At 44.2% G+C, this 21,881-nt stretch overlaps 1 protein-coding gene across 3 annotated transcripts in view; it reads right to left on the reverse strand.

Moving 5' to 3' along the window:
• The window catches only part of roraa (RAR-related orphan receptor A, paralog a), a 174,828-nt gene that overhangs the window by 6,834 nt on the left and 146,113 nt on the right, over positions 1–21,881 (reverse strand). For all 3 annotated transcript variants that reach the window (XM_068724120.1, XM_068724119.1, XM_068724121.1), the window contains 8 exons: positions 8,115–8,200; positions 6,450–6,591; positions 3,790–4,185; positions 3,049–3,170; positions 2,811–2,943; positions 1,720–1,827; positions 586–696; positions 260–372 (listed from right to left, as the gene is read on the reverse strand). In XM_068724120.1, coding sequence (XP_068580221.1) covers positions 260–372; positions 586–696; positions 1,720–1,827; positions 2,811–2,943; positions 3,049–3,170; positions 3,790–4,185; positions 6,450–6,591; positions 8,115–8,200 — 1,211 coding nt within the window. The remainder of the gene's footprint in view (positions 1–259; positions 373–585; positions 697–1,719; positions 1,828–2,810; positions 2,944–3,048; positions 3,171–3,789; positions 4,186–6,449; positions 6,592–8,114; positions 8,201–21,881) is intronic.

Raw genomic sequence — 21,881 nt, forward strand, 5'->3', positions numbered from 1 at the left:
AAAACATGACACTTCATATTATGGAGCTGGTGCAATTGATAAATTGCCACTTCTCCACTGATAAAAAGGCATTTAATGAAACATTATGAAGGCTTCCCCTGAAATCTGTGTAAGCTTAATCAAATGCACTAAACATGGTTGATGGCCTGTGGATAAAGATCCTAAACAGTGGTTGATTGCGCCGCTACAAGGCTAGAGCATGCTTAGCAGACAGCAACTTTCAGGGGTAATGGATGGAGTGTACGGCATCGCACTGTACCTTTGTAAGTATACCATCCTCTCTGTGGTTCTTCTGCAGGACGTGCTGGAGGGCCAGTTGAATCTTCTGCTGGAGTTTCTCCACCTTCACCTTCTCCTGGAGCCAAGACCGGTCTGCAAGGTAAATTATCACAACTGTTTGCTACTGTAAAAACACACACTTGAAAGCCCTTTAACAGTCAACTTGGCTCATGTGAAAAGGAAATGATGCAGTGCCACTAATACCAGATATTAATTGATAGAGAAAAACAGGAGGGCAACAGCGTTCTTTGTCGTGGTGAATGTGCGTCTGCCTTTTTTTCCCTTTGCACTGTGAGTGACACCTACCAGCAGACATCAACACAAAGGCGGAGAACAGGGCGATCTCATCCTCAGACAGGTGCATAGAACACAAGTTTTTCCCAAACTCGAAGACGGAGCTGATCAAGTCGTCACAGCCTGCCACAGCAAAGGACACAGAGAGAGGGCTTAGGATGAGGAAGACCAAAGAACAACATTCACTCTTGATCTTTATTGGGAGAGAGGCACACAGGGAGGGGAGAGGAAGGGGAAGGAATAAAAAAGAACGGCATGCTGACAGCACATGGGAGCATCTTAAGCAGAACAGGCAATGCCTTTACTGAGTTTTGCCTCCCAGACGAGTCACTTTTGGCAGTTGGGGTGGTGTTATGCAAGCCAAAATGAGGTCACTATTGAGGCTTTTAGTTAAATCAATTATCGGGGATACAGAGAGACAGGCGGATGCCACTGTGGCTCGGGAAGCCCATCACTCTGCCTACCCTGCCGCGGACCCCTCTGTGCAGAACACACAGGACACTGGGACTCTCCAAGTCACATGCACACACAAACAGGGAAATACACGGAATGGCAAACTTACACCAAGAACCAGAATTCAGCATTTTACTACCGCCATGGGACATATTTACATTTTTTTACCGTCAAAAGGTAGTTGGAAATCCGAGAAAATCCACGGTGGAGAGTCTTACTATTGTCACGGCAGTCAAACACGAATGCTATTTGCTTTCGCCTGAGATGTTTTATATCAGACTATCAATGATGGTTTTGATAGCGCTCCCCCTAAAGACACTCCGTCTTGCTTTATTTATTCCACAGTTACAGGAGCCATATGCAGCAGAGCCTCACTAACATCTCTGTTCTACCATAAATAACCATTGCAGAGACAGCAATGCCAGGTGAGGCAGGGATGAGTGCTTAGTGTTTGCTTCCAGGCCTTCAGCATTGTGTAAAACAGAGCAGCAGACTCTAATTTTGGCTATTACACCAAGGGAAGGAGTAAGACACTGTAAGAAACACACACGAACACAGCAGCATACAAATACACACATGTAAACTCATTCAAACGTGCACATGCACGCACGCACACACACACACACACACACACACACACACACACACACACACACACACACACACACACACAGACACACACACTCCACTTACCTAATGACTTGAACACATCAGGTCCGGCATACTTTCCATCAAAATAGACTGTGTTGTTTTGCGAGTCAAAGGCACGGCACATTCTGACAAACACAACTTCCAAAGAGCCTGTGGAGACAGACAGGAACAAGATGCTGAATCTGAGAGTTGTTTCTTTTTTCCCCAACAGTTGCACATCAGTAAGGGATGCAAAACACATGATTGTGCTTTGTGCTGTTCTTCTACAATGTGAGTAACACAACCACTTTGACATAAAGAAGCCTGCCATCAGAGGGAGAGAAAAAAAACACCTCTGCAGATGATAATATCATAGACAGAAGGCTATTCTTCCATAATGACATGCCAGATAAATATTGAGCTTCATTCAGTAGTGACAGTGTTTATTCATTCAACCTTTATTTAGCAAGATAGGTTGGGAATTTATTCTATCCTGCAATTTTGTACCACTCTGTGGGAGTTGATAAGAGGATCAAGAAAATGTAACAGAAGCCATTACTGCCTCTAAGGGAGATGCTACTGTTTTAAATGTCATGTCTGACAAGGGATCTCAGTCTTTATTTCATTATTCATATTGGCTGTGCTAATGTAAATAATACTCAAGGAAAGACCCAGGAGAGGTGTTTGTTTGCTGCATGTGCGGTATGTGTGCATGTGCGTTTCAGCATCTGTATTCATGCGTAAATATAGTTGACAGTGTGCACAGACCCATAGCTGCATTTAATATTCTGTAAGTATGTCTTCATGAGAGCAGTTTGAATAAGCAGACATCATCGGTGTCTGAGGAAAGAGAGGGGAATGGCAGCCGTCATGATAGGTATTATCTGAGCTCAGGAACACATTGCTTATCTAATGCTGTGTCCGTCCCTGCTATGTATGTAATGAACAGAAGAAAATAAAGAGCGACAGAGGCGGAGAGAGGAAACAGGCAGGGCGGGGTCTCCTCTCTGTGACACTGTCTATGCGTGTGAAGAAGAGGACTTTGTGCAGTCAGGTCAGCTACGCTCTTGTGACAATGCCAGAGGGGGGTGGGGTGGTGGTGGTGGTGATGGGTGAGTTTGACGGCAGCAGGCCATGTTGACAGGCTGTCATACCTGCTTTCAGCAGCACTATCTGATCGTTCTGACACAGCTCCATGAAGCCGTCGATGCGCTTGGCGAACTCCACCACATACTGAATGGCCTCTGTTATTTTGATAGCACACAGCTGCCACATGACTTCCCGGGGCTAAGAAGAGATAGGACAGAGAATGGGTTATCTGCTTTAAAACAATGGGTTTGATAGCTGTTACTGCTGTGGAGGCCAGCACAGGCCCGGTTGTGGTCGTGGTACCTTGCTCTGGTAACTCTCGACTTCCTCCTGCAGGAAGGCCTGCCAGGTCATCTGCTGCAGCTCCTCCCTCAGGTACTGACATGTCTCCATGTGTGACTTGGAGATGTTCTGGGCCAGGTGCTCTGCAATACAAGAAGATCACAGCTGAGATCTGAATGTTACTCACAAGGATATGTGAAAGTGAAGACCTCGCTGATGAAATATGCCACAGGAAAAGAAGATTTATTTACTGAGCTTTCAAAAAGGAGGAGAGGCAGATACGCGTGGGCTTTTTTGACTGGGAAAAGGCTTGTTGACATTTCCTTTTACTGCCTGCAGGAAGCTCATAACTTAAGGTTGAGGCACAGCCAATCTAGTTATGACACAAATGCATGGCGAGGAGGAGGGGCGCCACATTACTCACTGAAACAAAGGTCACATTTTCTCTGAGAGAAATATTGAGTATAAGAATTTAAATGGTTTTGAAAACACATCTGTTAAAAGGAGTTCCTGGGCACAGGGGAGCATAAAAAAATGATTTCCCCAGACGCCTGCCCTGCTGGATCCTGATTGGCCCTAATTAATGGAAACTAATTACAAAAAAGAGGCTCTTTTAATGAGTGTTGGAGATGAGTCTCCAACCTCCTGCTATTTTAAGCAACCTTTGTGTCGTTTGCCCCACGGTTGAGTTGCCCCCCCCCCCCCCCCCTCCATTTTGCTGTCTCTCCTCTCGTCTCCCCCTGCCTCTCTCCTGCTACTTACCTAGTTCAGCCATGGACACGGTGGGGGAGGTTTCTCCGTTGGTGAAGGAGCAGTAAGGGAAGAAGCCAGAGCCAGGGGCAAAGTCGCAGATGGGCTCCGGTTTGATGCCGTTGATGTCCAGGCCTGACTGGTCAGGAGATGGCTGGATGTCCAGGTAGAAGCTGCTGACCGCCGAGTCTGGTTTGCTGCCGTCAGGGGTGTGACCATCCATGTAGCCGCTGAGGTCGTCATGGAGCTCGGTGAGGCCATTGGCTGAGAGGCCATAGCTAGGTGTGAGCGGCTCCGCCTCTCCAGGCTGTTGTTGGTGGTCACGCTGCTGCTGCTGCAGCCGGTGCTTCTGGACCTCAGCGTACAGGCTGTCTCGCTGCTTCTTCGACATGCGGCCAAACTTCACCGCTGTGATTAGCAGGACAAAACGTCTGTTACACTCTAGTGAAACATTGCAAACAGACAACCAGAAATATGTGATAATAACTTATATATATATGTTTATAATAAACATTATAAAAGCCCTAGTTAATTAGAGAACTTTTATGTGTTACTTACTTTACTTTATTTGCTTTTTATTGTTGAGTCTTAAAATTTTTCTCTATAATGAGTAAAACAGTCTCACCAGTGGGGTGAATTACCAACACAAACTTAATTCAATAACTTTCTAGATACTAACAAGATACTGACAGTCATGTTTAGAAAATGCCTGAAATAGTGGCATTGCTCTAAGAACTAATTGTATTATTTCACACTATTAGCTAAATTCTGACTTCTATAACAAAAACATAATTCTTGCCGACAGAAGAAATTACTTGTTGACAAGAGAAAAGGATTGAATTAGGGATTTTTGGGGCACATTAATTCCTTAATTACTATAAATTGTGTACCACATTCACAGTCAATTTATGCCCTCCCTGACAAAGTAAAACAACACTCATGTATGTTGAAGTTGTATGTTACTATTAGACCAAAAGACACTTGCTATTAGCATCATTCTGCACAAAACTGATGTACAGTACATTAAAAGTGATATACTCTTTAAATAGAAAACACTGATGACAAAAAAGCAAATCTCCATTTTTCAGGAGGGATCACTAATGACAGAGATTATAAAAAAATTAACAGCTTCATAAGTGCAGAGGCAGAAGTGTGAAGTGACTAACAGCTTACCAGCCACTCAAACGTGAGACAGGCTAAGTTGCTGCCTCCTGTTTCAAGGTTTCCAGACTAAACACTGGTGCTGAGAATGTGACTCCTTGGCCAGAGTTCTGGGGGCCTGGCAGTATGTCAGCCGGTCACAGAGTGTGTCTATGTGTGTGTGTGCATGTGTTTGTGTGTGTGCTTGTCTACGCACAGTGGAAAGCGAGTGGAGCAGCGAGGAGTAGAGTGCGGGCAGATGGGCTCTGGTGTGTTGAGTGAAAGCAAGAGTCACCTTCGTCTGTCCTGAGTGTGTGTGTATGTGTGCGTATATGCGCATGTGTCTGGCTATGCAAAGGCACTCATAAGTGCTAATGTACTTCTGTGTTCATTCATATTCATGAATATGTATGCATGTGTAACTGAACTTAAGCAAAGCACTGTGCATAAAGATATGCCAGCCTCAGCCATGTCTGTTCAGCTTTTCTCTTGTCTGTGTGAATTCCTGTGTGTTTTAAAAAAAACAAAAAACATCATAGATCTGCTTTGTTCTGATATAATCTCCTCAGCTCAGCCCAGTCTGGACTGGCCCTGTCTGGACCAGCCTGGCACAGCAGGAGCCCTCCAGCACACATCCCCACCTGTGTGCTCCCATTACAGCATCTCAGCTGCAGCAGCACTAATGACAACCTCTAACAACCTCCTATTTCATCAAACCTAGTTTCTATCACAGCAACAAATTAGTCCCACAGACAAAGCACTCACCTGCTACTGCCAGACAATGAACACAGACTGACATCTTAGCATGTGTTCATGTCACCATTTTCTTGAGATGTCTGTTGTATCTCTTTGAGAATAATGGTGTTCATTATCTGTTTGTGTGTGTGTTTTCTTTGTCTCTAAACCAAAATATTGTTTTTTGGTACTATATCAATATAGGGCCAACTAACAATAATGATAGAAACCCACAGATGTTAATGGCTACATAAAAGCAGTTGCAAAAGAGTTATGGTGTTGTTTTTTTTTACTCTTTCAGGAAATATACCTCAGACTCATCATTTTTTACAGATTTTCACTGACAAATACTCAGATTTCTATGTGGGAGCAGGGTCATATCAAAACGTTGCATTTCCTGCCGCAAGAAGATAGTGACTAGAAGTTTACACTAAACAATGTCCTCTTCCTTTTTTGTAATTGATTTTCTCATCCAGTCCTCACTCATTCTTTTATATTAAAAATAAACAAATACATTCCTGGCTTGTTTTTTTGTATGTTTTTTTCCCCAAATAAACACAACCAATAACTTGATAAAATGACATTAATATTTTGATTCCCTTAGGAAATTCTTTCCTCTCTTTCCTGCCTTCATAGGGAGGTCAGAGTCCACAACAGCATCCCTGAAGCACTGCTTCAAACACACTCCAGCAGAGCAGATTCTTGCCCACACAGGTGCTTGAACCCGGGCCCTTCACCTCCCCTGATTCACCATGCCCCCCTGCTGTGTCTGCCCACCTCTTCCATCAAGCACTTACCATCTCGTGACATACCCACTGCCAGGCACTTCTGCAGCCGGCAGTGCTGGCAGCGGTTGCGGCTGGTGCGGTCGATCAGGCAGTTCTTCTGACGGGGGCAGGAGTAGGCTGCATTGCTCTGCTGACTCCTCCTGAAGAAGCCCTGAACAGAAAAGGAGCATGGAAACACTTTGGGTTACTGGATGAACCACAGTTGGAGGAAAAATGTTCTGGGACTGAAGGATCAATTCATGTTTTCATAGTGTTTTAGTGCTGACAAAATTCATTACCGATTGATAGTGATATACTGTATTCCTGGTGGTGATACTTTTATTTTACTGCTGCCAAACAGATTAGATAATACTACTCCTGTTGGCTGTTAAATTTGGCATTCAAAGAGAGTTTTATTTCACCAGTGTGTACAGCATGAGGGTGGTGTGTTTGGGTAGGAATGATAACAGTGGATGGTATTTTTCTTCAGTGGGGCTATTAGTGTTGATTAACGCAGCACTGGCATGTGCAGTGCTAAAGCATTGCGAATGCACACCGACTGGATTCCTCATCCTTTGACTTAATGAATTGATTCCAGCACATCATTAACATGCCCCACTCTACTGCTCCATACACATATGTCTTAATTAGCTGCTCATTGGCTGTTTAATTACAAGAAAACAGCTGACAGCTGCCAAGTTGCTTTATAATGGAAGCCATTATGGAAACAGGCTATAACTGCCAGTGACAAGCAGCACTCTTTAATAATGCTATGATTTATGGTCCAAACTTTTGTACTCGCACATATCATTAAAGGCCTCTCTGCCTTGGACTAATTAGCAATCATTAAAGATAGATTTCAGCAGTTTATTCTTTAGTGTTTTGCTCCTTTCAGCTCCTGTGTGAGGGAGAGTAACATTGGGAAGAACAGGAACCTCTCTCTCTCTCTCTCTCTCTCTCTCTCTCTCTCTCTCTCTCTCTCTCTCTGTCTGTCCCTCCTCTCCTCTCTCTCTCTCTCCACACACACACACACACACACACACACACACACACACACACACACACACACACACACACACACACACACACAGGAGCAAACAGTAAAGGTGCAGGCTGGCTGAGGAATGCTAATGATGTGCCTGGTGACAAGCACTGGGACAAGAATACACTCTAAGCACAAAATTCCCCTCACTGTGAATGGCTGGTGCATTTGAAACAGTACAAAAGGCGGCTTCAATGGAAGCAACACTGTAGCAAACAGCCAACAATCTGCTATAATTCAAAGCACTCTCCTTTTGATCATTTTATTTCAAGAAGAGCATGCTGCAGCAGAAGCAAAAAGTGAAAAGACATGTTCCTGGGAGGGAAAGGCAGAGCAAGGCAGAGAGATGACTTTGTCCTACTAATTGTGCTTTTCTGTGATGTCCTCTGTGGTGCTTGACCACTTTAATGATCATGTTCTTTGTGTTTACACTTCGCAGTCCCTCTCCAAATCATTGTAAAACTTCAGCAACATAAACGTTTTTCCTAGCAAGCAACTTTCCATACCTCCTCAAATTTACCTGTCTTCCCCCTCTCAGATCTCTCTCTCTCTCTCACATACGCACATGCACACGCGCACACACACACACACACACACACACACACAAACACTACTTCCCATGACACAAACAGCTCCAGTCTCTTGATGCTTACCTTACAGCCTTCACATGTTATCACGCCGTAATGGATGCCTGATGATTTGTCTCCACAGATCTTGCAGGGAATTATTTCGATTTGAGCTGCAGAGAAGAAAAGAAAATGAAAGAAATAATAAATAAAAAAAAAAAATCAACATTTTGCTGTCACAAGTCACTGTACAACACCCTCGCCATGGATCCATGTTGGTACATGAAAGAGCACTGCGCTTCTAAAAACATCTCATCCGGTGGCTTTTGAATCCTCACTTCCACAGAGCATTAGCTGAATATTTACAGAGTTGGATATGTGTGTGTAAGAAAGGGAGGAGGACATTTTAAGTCCTCACAAGCAGCCAATGTAAACAAAGTGTCAAACACAACTTGTACAAGGAAAAACTCATCTACCCACGAACCCAAATACAGAACAGTCATATTAATACTAGCCTGGAGCCGTGACAAAGGCTCATTTAGAAACATGAGGAGACTTCATGAAGCCTCTTAAACTTCAAATCCATAAGAACCTCCAAACTAAATCCACTGCAGCCACAAAGACTAATAACAGGGCCTGTGGTGGACAGAGCGGTGGCAGTGACTGTGTACGTCTGTATACGCTATACGAGAAAAAGTGTTCAGTGGCCGTGGTGTTGGGCTGTTGACAGGCCTGTGATTCACCCGCCATAGAGGACAAAAGCACACAGAGGACAGGCCTCATCCATCGTTGGCCTTCTCTTCAGGACTCAGGAGCAGACCACAGGGCAACACAACAGAACACACAGGCATCAGAGACACAGAACTCCCAGCTCGTCCCACTGCTCTCAGCTTTATCATTGCAGCCACTGATGCTACATCCCTCTCCACGTCCACCTCCCCCTCTGCCCCCCCCCCCCCCTCTCTCCCTCTAGAGATCTCTATCTCACAGCCCTCCTCCACATCTCCAACATCTCAGTCTCACCATCCCAACAGTGCAGTACAGAGCCAGACGAACACCGCTATCTGATCTAAATCGAGGAAAGATCACCGCAGGATATTTTCTCACAATGTAATGGTTTTCTCCAACCAGCCATGTGGCCAACCAATCAGAGCATGTGGAGCTATTGCAACACCAGTCTCTACCAATTAGGGGAGGAATACTATGTTTTTTGCCTTAATAAGATGCAATAAAATTATAATAATTAAAAAAGTGGTGGAAAATTCGATGTCAAAGTGTTACATCAACCTCTCCCCTCCAGCCAGGCCTAACTGTCTCTTCACAAGTCTAGAAGCTTCAAATATCCCTCGTACACCTTAACAACCAACCTCTTTAAACTAGTTTGATCACATCAAAAGTACTTCTGCTGAAGTTCAATCCAAAGATCCCTGCCCATTTTAATCATCTGCCTAGGAGCTTGTAATGTGTCATGTGGATAATGTCCTTGTCCCTGAGGCATGCCCGGGAGAGGCCCTTAACACAGAGCCTCTAATCCACTAACCCCGGAGCCACACTCTATTCATTCAGGAATCTGTGTCTGTTCTCCTCGCGCTGCTGGAGTCAACAAGACCGGCCATGTTTACATGGAATTAGCCTACATTTTAGTAAAATGAACAAACGGAGTGGTGGAACATGCACAATTAATTCTCCTCCAGACAACACCTGCTGCGATTTGTGATTCTCACATACAATAGAGGGCACTGCACCTCGTCGGCCCGGATTAGAGTGAAATCCAGGCAGGAGGCGGGCTTCGACAACCTAACTGAGAGGGTTAATTTATAATGAATCTTTTCCTTACTGTGCACAGTTGCTTGTTATTTTGGTTAGGTCTATCTCTGTATGAGTGCACTCTATTGTTTGTTTTTGTGTTCTCCCTGCATGAGCATTAGCAGTGCAGTGTGTTTCAACTCCTTTAGTGTTTTCAGCCTCATTACTTACATAATTTGTTCTGACATGCACTCACAACAACTGAAGCGTGCCATAATTATGACTAGTTGTGGTTGTATTGAGTTAAGGGTTGTAGTGACAGGCCCCAGCCATTGGGTGGCAGTGCAAGGCTGTGGCTATGGTTGTCTTGCCAAGTTAAGCCAAGCTTCTTCCACCCACCCTATCCAGCCCACAGGCTTTTGGCTCTGAGCTCCAGCCTCTGATAGCTCCAGGCTTAGGCTGCTGCTAGCTTCCCCCACCCCCACAGCATAGCTGTGAGATGCCTTCATCTCTCCTGAAGAAGCGGAGCTGGCTAGGCGCTCGCTCAGGCCTGACAGAGGCTGTGCCACATCAGGTGAAAGCAGTGGGAGTAGAGACACGAGGGTGCCAGGCCGGGCAGGGCATACACATACACGAGCATGCCTCACAAAGCCCTATCTGCAGCAGGAAGACCCTGAGTGCACACAGCTTCACCAGCTAACACCCTCTCACTCCACCGCTGCACAAGCCCCTGAATGCTCAGTGCACTCAACAGTAAAAAGGGTTTGTCTCTGGACCGGCTGAGGCAGGCTCTGTCGTTTCTTGTATGAGAGAAGACCTCAGTATGAACACAGAATAATTTCCACACTAGGATAAGCTGCTTTCAAAAAGATGTGGAGAGAGGGGTCAAGGAGAATAAATACCCAGCAATGATACAATGGAGATCAAATAAACCATGAAGTCACCTACATCATCAGCTGAAGTCAATATTTGTATATCCGTGACTGTGCAAGTTGTCCTCTTGTGTGACTGCTCATGGGGTCTCTAAGCTACACTTTAGACACTGAGGATGATTTAAACTGAATTCACACAGGAGAATCAGTCAAACAAAAAGGCATGCGCTCATAAGCACTCCCAATCTGGCAGTCAATATCTATTGACATGAGCTGTGGTGTTAACTGCCTCTTGGTGTGAAACAGCCAGCTGCTGGCTCGCTTGAGCTTGACCAGCGCAGTGCCACTGATCCCATTCACTGCGCCTGCCTGCCTTCCTGCCCGCCTTCCTGCCTGCCTGCCCGCTTCCCTGCCAGCCAGCACTGCCTGCACTGTTTACGACATCAAAGCCAGGCACAGCTAGACGGGCAGCCATGCTAAAGCCCATCCCAGCAGCCCGACGCTTCTCACAGCACTGAGATGGCCTCTGCATGCAGGCCACTTCAAAGACACCTGCTGAGACGCCAAGATTATGTGTGAATCACACTGCAGCACAATCACACCACACGCATAATCATAAGGGCCGGACGGCGGCTCAAGACTGATTTCCTGTATGCAGCATTGCAGCCTGGCGTGGGTGTCTTGGACAATGGACATGGCAGAGAGAGGGGACAGTCAAGCCGAATGCTAAAGCTTGTTCTTTGTCTGTCTGTGGTTGAGCAGTTCAAGGACACTGATTCACCACACTAGCAGGCCCTTTGAGGGGATGACGTGTCACTCAGAGCACATGCACAATAGGGCAGCCAGGCTTCTGCATGTTCACCCAGTGCCCTTCACTGTCTTCTCCACTGCCCTGAGATCAACCCACTGCTAAAACTACACTACATTATCAAAGACCTGGAAACCGACAGTCAAATGTGAACACCCAGAACAATTTGCCAAACACACTAACAGCTTACAGGGGCCCTGTCATAGTTTGTATTGTTATAAGCATCAGATAGACAGACATTGTCAGACAGAACATGTCTTCCCTATTCACTGCAAATGTAGTATTGATTCATTCAATGATATAAAGAGTCATTCACAGGACATAATGAAACTGTGAAGCTAAGAAATAAATAGAAAAAATGGTGAAATATTTAGAAATGCTGCTACTCTGGTAGTCACTATGCAGTGTGAATTCTTGATGAAAAACAACAATTAGTATGCACTAAAGAGGACCTGATATTCGTACCTACTACAGTATAGTGTACTATATTATCAAATTTAAAAATCCACACAAATGTGGAACATTTTACTTAGTTCCCACTAATTATTCTTAAATTTGTTTTCCATAATTAACATAATTATATTGTTCACATTTTAGATACAGCATGCTGGTAAAAAAATAAAATAAAAACTGAATATCCCACAGGCTTGTGCAAACATGGAAAATCACCAGTCAAAATCTCCTGGCTGTTTCCACTGAACCCTTGGACTACTGACATAACGTTGAAGGATTAAGATTATCCCTTACATTACAGACCCATGCCCAGGCCACCGTCATAATGCTGAGAGCTTAATACATTACTCGATTGGACCAATAAATCATTTTCTCATGGCCTGATGATTCATGATAGATGTGTACAATAAACGAGGTCTGAGATCGGGGTGTCTATATTCTCTTCTGTCTATGCAGAGCCCTTATTGTTTTCATTGGCTCACTTACAAAACACATCGTTCTGAAAGAAAGCATGTGAAGCAGTTGGGAAAAAAACCACATTTGCTTCTCTGCACGTGGTGGTGTGTGAGTGAGTGAGTGTGTATTTGTGTGTGTCGGCCGTGTTGTGTTGACAGCTGTCAATGACAGAGTGACGCAAGCCAGCGGGCTCATGTCAGAGATTATGTAAGGAATTGAACAGGGCCCAGTGTTATGAGCAGATTAACAATTCTTCTCCTATCAGACAAACTGTGTTACTGCAGCCTCCATTTAGAATATTTTTGCAACAAAACCAAACAAAAGCTTATAAGGACACATGCCTTCTCTCAGGACTGTAATACAAAAATGTACACATGGTCAACATACAAACACCGGAGGCACTGAACCGGCTGGCAAATGTGCACTAAGCAATGTTCCTCCATCATTATGTGCAGCTATTCATTTTGTGGCGATCAGCTGTCGGTTGATAAAGAGTCTTCTTTAAACAGATACCCATGACAGTCAGATCTAGCTGTGGAGAGACGACAGCCCAACAAGAGCTGGAATCAGAATTCTGCCTCTTTTCATCTGCCGGGGCTCTGCTGTCATGTGAAGTCGCACAACACAATACTTTTTTTATTCCCATTTAAGCAGCAGAAGAAATGTTATTTGAATGTCAGCGGCAAAGGACAGTTGTGGCACGGAACACAGGCTGAATAGTATAAATGTGTTATTTGTTTAGGGATCGGGGGCTGTTGGCATATTACCATAGAGCTGTTCTAATGGCATTTGCAGGTTTGTAGCACAAAGAAAACACACGGCGCTTGTACAGAAATTCACCTGCAGACCAAAACTGTGTATCATCACTTTAAACAGCTCCCATTCAACCTATGAACACGCCAAAGTCATCAAAAAATATTCTGACCAGAGGGATTAGAGCAAGGAAAGACATAATTGACACATTTTGATGTCTCTATGCTGCGTCTTGCTAATTCCCCCCCAATCATTTAGCTGCCTAAGCTGTGATCCCCCTTCACTAGAGACCCGCTATACTTGAAGAGATATTTCCGTTTCAAAAGATGGGCTCTTTAAGTCTTTCCCTATTATTCCTTCATAGCAGTGCAGTGACTCTGCTAAAGCTCAGGTCTGGACCATTGCCCTTGGCTGCTTTTTGGATGAACTCAAGCGTACATCTCTGTGTTTGTTTGTGTGTGAGGCCTATTAATATTTCAACACTGCCCAACTTCAGTTGCCTGTACAACACAGCAGTGCGTCTCTCTTCATGTCTCTCCCTGTATTTACTTGACTGTTTTATTGAAGTGCATTCTGACACCCTCTATGAGGGGGAGCAGGAGAAGGGAAGATGTATTCCCAAACCGCAGCACAAGACATCTCTCTCCATGTCTCTGTCTCCACCGGCGTAACAGTAATTTGGGCACTAATTTATGTGTTGTTGTGGCAAAGATTGACGAGCTTCTTGACTGGGAGTCTGCGCGCCTGCACTCTAGGGGAAACAACAAAAGCCTGGGTTTACCGAGCAGACGAGCACCATGAAGGGTAGCGTGTTTGTGGCGTTCCTCTCCCCTCCCCTGTCTGCCCCACCTGAGCTCAAATCTCTCTCCCCATCACTCCTTACCTCCCTCTATCTATCTTCCCCCACCTATTCCCTGCTTGTCTGTGACTGCAGTGACAAGCAAAGTTGTGCTGGGGACCGGAGGGCACGCCCCCTCTGTGTGTGCGAGCTTGTGCGTGCGGGCGTACATGTTTGCCAGGAGGGAGAAAGACTCTGTTTACTCTGATGGTAGTATACAATCTGTAGACAGCACTCACTTATGCATTCTACCAGCCCCTAGTTAGTCAGAGAGAGTCATGAGAGCTGAATAAAAAAATCTGTGTTGCAAATGTTTATATGCTTTGTCTAACTATTTAGATCATTTGGTTTGGGCCCTTTATACATTTAAATGTGATACATCCTCTATTATAATGACATACATTTTGAAGGGAAATATAAGTTTTTCCAAGTCTGAGTCAGAGTTGCTTGTGTATTGTTTGCTTTACTCATGCATTGTGCAGCAAGGCATTGGGATGCACCAAAACTCAAAATCACTGAGGCTGAAATCACACAGGACCGACTGATTGACTGGTGCAGGAGCTGCTGTCTGAATTCTAAGATTCAGCGAAGGATCATGTGATGCTTCTGAACCTTTAGTCTGACCACTTGAACTAAGCAGGCAATGGTTAAAGCCTCGATTGTGGTACACTGCCTTAGCTAAGCACCTCTCAGCTCCTCATCTCCCTGCAGGGACAGCAGCCTAGTAGGCTCCTTTAGAAAAACACAGGAATATATAAATAATGAATCCACCAAAACATCCACTGCAATTACACGCAGAAACCTTTACACAACAACAAAGAGCCTTGTTCAGTTGCACCAGGGAATTTGCCACTGCCACACTGTACAACTTCCTTCCTCCTATAATTGCTGTATTAGTATGCATTTCTGTAAGACAACTAGGATTCTGCTGTGGGTTTTTGAATAGGACTTTTCTACTGTTTCACACAAAGAAATGAAAACTTACATCCATACAACTTCCTGCATTGTCTTTTTGCCAGAGGGGTGACTGAGTATATGAGCATTTTTCTTGTGCATTTTAGACACTTGCGAATTCTATCTGTGGGTGCTTCAGTTATGGTAGCTATTGGGGGAGAGAGTAGTGGGGGTGTGAGGGGCGGAATTGAGAAGGGAGGCTGGGGGTCCCATCTCATGCTGCTGCTCAGGGTCAGTGGGTCAGAGGCACGCAGCCAGAACACACATGGAGAGCAGGCTGAATAGTTCAGCTGACAGTAATTGTCCCTCTGTGGTCTCCTTAGGAAAACATGTTTCCAGACAATGCAGACCGGCTGCACGGGCCAGATAGTAATCATGATCTTGATTTGCTCCATCGAAGAGGGAAGCTCAGCATAAGCCTGCAGTTATGGCGCGAGTCAGTATTTCCATTGGAGCTGACATCAGCTGAAGCCAGCCCTGCGCAAGCACGCAGCACATGCATTAATAGATCAAGAGATGAGCTTTATTCCAAAACATTTGAAATCAATTTGAGGGGGGTAAAAAGTAATAAAAAATCATCATGTAATAGCTCTACAAATAAGCAAAAAAGGAGGTCCACAGTGTTGATGAAAAATTATCCTTTAAAAATTGTTATTCTTAAATATGTCCTATATGACGGGAATTAGCATTTAGAGTATACTATACTGCAGGTAACATTATAACAATACAGATGCCTTAGCTACATCTTCAGTTAGCTCCTGCTTCACATCGTTGTTGCCTGCAGCCTGTTAATGTTTTATACATCAGTCACCCTGAATTGTTACTTATATAATGGACATCAGATTGTGGAAGGAAACTTGGAAGCTTTTAAATCCTATGCCCATGTATCATTCAAATGCATTGTAATCTCAAAATTAAAAAGTCAGTCTCCGAAACATGAGCAGGTCTGTCTACCTTTAATGGAATCAGGAACGTTACCGTCTACGAGTTTTATGAACGCTGCACACAGCAGTGCGGTTACTCAACAGTTTTTACGGCTGAGCTGATGAGCACTTTTTACAGCACCTCTGACATTCTGCTTGAAGGTCTTCGGTTTTCATCAGCCGAAAAAGAGCAGGCAAGGACAGGGAAGATGAATGACATCAATGGCCAGCCGATACTACCAGGGACGTGTGATTGAGACAAATGAGCCTTGTTACATTAGCTCGTGATACTGAATCCTGCTGCTCAAAGATCCAGAGTTTGATAGAGCTGAAACTAGAAGCACCCAACCTTTCTACAGATCACCGGTGTCATGGGGACCCAGAAGAAGAGCTATCTCAAAGAGCCTGCTTCACTGGGCTCTTTCTGTTTTTACCTGGACCACTTTTGTTTTGTCCTCATGAACATGCATGCACGCACGCACGCACGCACGCACGCACGCACGCACGCACGCACTTCTAATATTTTCTAGGCCTTTTCTTCCAGGTGCAGAGAGAAAATTAAAGTGAGACAAAGCAATTATCTAATCCATATACAGCGCCCTTGGCTAATAATAAGTGACTGTGAATACTTCCATCATGCATCATTTATCCTCAATGCTACTAAATAATTAAACTGAAATGTTATGATTGCAAACCATGTAAAATATTTACTTGTGATGAAATTTGCAAGACACTTTAAAAATCAATCTGTTTATTTCATTTTGCCCGTGGCAGTATCAGTAGACTGAGGCATTGATGGTCAATGGCTTGCTTAAGCATCTTGTCACTTGTGTTTTGTCGCTTTATTAGTAACCGTGTACATAAGCGGCCATCAGGTGATATTAAACAGGCTTGAAGCTAATTACATATTCATACATTATACAGTTACAGTACATCTACATATGGTTTCTGTGCAGTGAAAACAGTGCATATGTTGTAGTTTGGCGATTATAACAATTAGCTGCTCCTTAATGCTCATTCGCCTTGGGGTTAAAATGACCTTTTAAATTGTCACCGAGCTTAAAACAAGGCTATGTATGTTACTGTCTAAAACGTTGCCTGTTTTCACAAATTAAATGCAAAAATAAGCACAACAAGTTTTGCTCTCACTGTGTAGGAGCTGCTGAGCAACTCCACCGTCTTGCTCCCTCTCCTATAGTTGTAGCAGACCGTATGAAAGGCATTCCTAGACGACAGGGGTGCACGAGGAGTGTCTACTGCCACACAGAGTTCACAGACTGCTTACAGCGTGTGAGGCACATTCCCCCTGCACTGCTGTTTTCATAGTCCTACAAACACTGGCCTGGTTTTGTTTAACATGGCAGGATTAAGCAGCCATGCGCAAAGCATGCTTCCCTCCTTGCACGCTTTTGCTTACAGTGGAAGGCCCGAGCGCTCGCTGCTACCTTTTGGTGCACCGGCTTCCCTGAGTGCCGGTGAATGCGCCATGGTGCTCTAATCCCAGGCACATAAACAAGTGCCAAGATTAATGATTGCGTAAACACATCCCAAAAGCCCTGGAATAACAATTCTGCAGCCATTGTGAAGGCTATTGGAGTCAGCTGACAGCCAGTATATCCCTCTCTCCTTTGCTGCTGCCTCACAACACTCAGGAGTTGTCTGTGCTTTGTTGCTTCATTAACAACAGGAAGCTGTCAATATTTTCCACATGAGAGTGGGTATTTGCAGCACTGCAGTAAGAGGGAACTTCTAAGCCAGAGCAGGACATAGGGTGCTCCACAGTTCTTCAGCTCCTCACTTCTTCCTGCTAACCAAGGCCCCTGCACAGCATGTCTGGCCCTCAGCGCCTGTCATAACGCACATGTCTGTCTGAGTTCATAATGAAGACAGCAAGGTTGGAAGAAAGTGGAGATCTCAGTGCAGTTCTGATTAATTTGTCAACCTGTTCCTCATTATGAGATCTAAAACAATAGCATCTTTGACTTGTGAAAAAGACAGTCAAGTAGACCTCTAGGAGGACATTAGAAGTGTGTATAGCAATAAATCACAACCACAACAGACCGAACAAGGCCATTAAAATGACATTAGGAGCACGGACCGTCCTCTCATCCCTGTCATCCCTGGTCTGCGACTATAAGACGAGCTGCTTGGTGGGGAGGAGGAAGTAGTGGAGACAGGGAGAGATAGACAGGGAGAAAGAAAAAAGAGAGAGATTGCAGTGCAGTCCACTGGTCCAGGGCAGGAGAGCGTGGGACGTTCAGATGAAGTGGGAGGGCCCTCTCCAGGAGGTTGCTCCTCAGCATGAAGGCAGAGGCAGCACCCCGCCTAATGAGGGGTGAAGTGAAGCCCCCTGTGGGACCCCCTCAGGCACATTCATTAGGAGATGAAAAAGCGTTTCCTGCGGCAGAGCAAGTGCCTGCCATGGCTCGGACATGTTTAATTTAGGGCAATATGAAAACACAAGGCCACACTGGCCAGGTCCGCATCGTGGGTCAGGGGACTCAACAACACACAGAGCCAGTGAGCCAGAGCTTGACTAAATGACTGTGTGCAGAATTGAATTATGTACTTTTTTTTTTTCTTGGAAAGGTTTAGGGTTTGAAACACCCTTATATTCTTACAATATTCCGATTATTGAAAGGTCAAGTGCACTGATACTTCCAACTATGAGTAAAAAGTCTGTTGTAGATAGGCTATTATAGAGAAAATGTGCGGCTTATCACAAGTTTTATTCCCTTCAATGCATTGCATTTTGTTGCATCTTTATGGCTCCAGGCAAAAATAATAGATTCATTTAGCCAGTGGTGGTTTGTGGAAGGGAACCAAGGATTATGGTAATGCAGCACTGAACGCTGCAAGCAAAATACAGTGAAAGAGAAGTTGCTGCAGTAAGAGACACAGGAAGAATATCCGAGAGGTTAATTCATATGATTGCACAAATCAGCATTCACAAATGCATCTTGAAAATCTCATATCGCACAAGGTATGCTGTTTGCAAAGACAATAGAAGAGATAGTGCTTCTTTCCGTTCACTGTATAAAGAAGGGCATTACAGGGTATCAATCCATGGTGATTCAAATACATCCGTCCGCTTATCACAGTCGCTTATTCTTTTTCCTGATGAATCCTCACATTTATTAAGGCTGTCTTCTTGCCTTGTTAGATATGTATAACCAATCTCCTGTAATTAGCAACTGCTAACCTTTGGGGTGCTAATCCTCCATGAATTGTGGATTTGTACATCAAAGCCCACACTCTCCCATATAGCTGGTGCTTGAAATTACACTCAATTTGAAACCTGCAATTATTTGTATAGCATGGATGCAAACAGTCTCCTCTTTTATGTCTCAGAGAATCCCGTGGGTTTGCAGTAAAGAATCCTTAATCCACTCCAGTGGAATCCAAATATAGAGTTAACACACTAGCTCCCTAAAAATTTAGAGGCACAGCCAAGTGCCTCCTGTGCACGTAAAGTGGAGAAAGCTTCTCTCTCTCTCTCTCTCTCTCTCTCTCTCTCTCTCTCTCTTATTTAGATTAGATTTCTTCAGTGGCTTAGATGCATCACATAAGAGGCAAGGAGGATTGCCCAGGGGTATAACACAACCATACTTCAATAACGGAGCATGGCTACGCTTGTCCTTTTCACAAGCAATAATTGAAAGTTGATTAGATAATCAATGGTCTTGGCCCCTTTGTTTAATGTAACCACATGTCCAGGGCTCCGTCGACAGGGTGAATGCCCAGCTGTTTAAAGTCAGCTGCAATTTGCACTCTCTCCCATTCAAGGCCAGACTAAATCTATTGTACAAGGAGGGAGAGATTATAGAGAGGGAAAACAACTGAGATAGCTTCCCACACACACACACACACACACACACACACACACACACACACACACACACACACACACACACACACACACAGACGCGCGCACACACACACACACACACACACACACACACACACACACACACACACACACACACACACACACACACACACACACACACACACACACACAAACTTGATGCTTTTGCAGGGAGGATGCCTGAAGCATTTATTTTCTTTAATGAGAGACAAGAGTCTCACATGTGTCAGTGATGCACAGCATGGGAACAATAGGGTGGGCTTTAATTCCATCAATCTACTGCATTTATCCTTGTATCACATCAATACCTGTCAGTTAAGCAGGATGAGATAAATCATGTCAAGCAGACTGAGTCAGGGCCACACTGAGCTCAGTAAATATGCAGACTTAAAACTCATCTTAAAACTCGGGGGGTGAATGCGGTTCCACACAGTTGGTGACAAATTTAGAGCATGGGTCTTAAGCAAGGAAATACAAGAGATTACCTTGTGAGACAACATGACACAAAGATCATCCTTCCTGCACTTACTCTAGTAAGTGATTAAATAGCTATGAATTAACAATGATGTTGTTAGGTATTTAGAGGAAACGCTACACCTCTGCTGTCACCTAAGCCTCCCATGGAAATCTCTTTACTTACCTTACTGTAACAAGGATCCCCCAGTCACACTTCTTTTACCATCTTAAATGGGAACCGACACCCCACCTTCCGACACCTGACATAAAATGCATGCATAAGCACAGGCAAGGTGCTATTGAATGACACGGAAAACTTGACTGTGACAAACAGAATCGAGATTCATATAGCTCATCTTTGTGTGTTTATGTGTTTCGTATGCGCATGCCTAAACTTGTACAGCATGTGTGAATCTGAGAAAAACAAGGCAGCGGGATTTTGTCCTCCCCACGTATGTGCAATAACATCAGATTTATCGTCAGATAAAAAAAACAACATATAAAACACTTCAAGGATTGGCTTTGAGCGATAGCAATAACCCTGCAGGCGGCCAAATTATGATTTATGTACTTTGGCTTGAGAGTGCATGGGGCAGTAATGTACATGTCTATGGTAGCCGGGCTTCTCACTGTAGCATAGGAGCGACTCAGAGAGAATACATTTGGTGTAAAATTGCTTCATCTGTTTACAATTCCATTTGGAGTTTATGAGAAAGACAGGCAAACACAGTCTGATATATTGCCCCTGTGTCACGGCATGGCAGGAGCATCCACACAAAGATTCATCTCTCACTTAGAAGCCAAATGATACGTCTAATTTGCTGCAAGCACAGTTATTTTTAACCTCTCCAGCTGTCAGATAATGGAGCTTGACTGTCAGCGCTGGTGTGTGTGAGTGTGTTAAAAGGTTGCAAACTCCTTTCAATTTACCATTCCCTTTGAGTGAATTACAAAAATGCACATTCCCATTAGTTCACCTGATTGACATTCCTTTTTCTTTTATCACAACCAAAGGGGGGGATTTAAAGAGAGTTGACTGAATTAAGATGGAGACTTCCAAAGGCAATCTAAATTTGGTTTTCAAATGCGTTTTTTTGTTTTGTTACGATGCCTTGAAAACATCTCAGAACTCACACGGAAGTGAAGGTTGTTTTCGTGGTTATTAATTGGACAATGTGATGTCTTCTTATGACTTTCCTGAATGATGGAGTCCTTTTGAGCAGCATGCTACAGCACCAACATGTAAAAATCTGCTACATCGCCTACCCTCTACAATTGTTCTTACATTATTCAATACCCATTTAGGAAGGTGAGTCATCTGGTGTTTAATATTGGCAGCTTTTATTTCATTTAGGCATTTCTCTCTGACAAGAGAGAAATCTAACTGTATTCTACAATGGCCCTTCTTGCCAATAACAGGAGAACTGCCACAGTGTTAGCCTAATGCAGAGAGCCAGTTACATAAGGCCATTGGAAACAGTTCTTAATCAATGAGCTGGCAGTGGACTGCAGGCTGGTGTCAGTGGTTTGGCTGATGTAATTTAGATGGACACTAATGGATTCCCCAGCCTCTCTTCATCAAACATAGCTGTGAATCATTGCACCGTCATTGTTAAGGGACATTAGACATTTCCAACAGGCAGCACTGGTTAGACTGCGCTAACATGATACGGTAATAGGAAAACATCATGTCCTCGAGGCTAGAAAGATACAAAGAACATATCAAA

This window comes from Cebidichthys violaceus, unplaced genomic scaffold (assembly GCF_023349555.1).
Source record: "Cebidichthys violaceus isolate CVI_PGR_0920_01 unplaced genomic scaffold, fCebVio1.0.p SCAF_3, whole genome shotgun sequence".
Lineage (NCBI taxonomy): Eukaryota > Metazoa > Chordata > Actinopteri > Perciformes > Stichaeidae > Cebidichthys > Cebidichthys violaceus.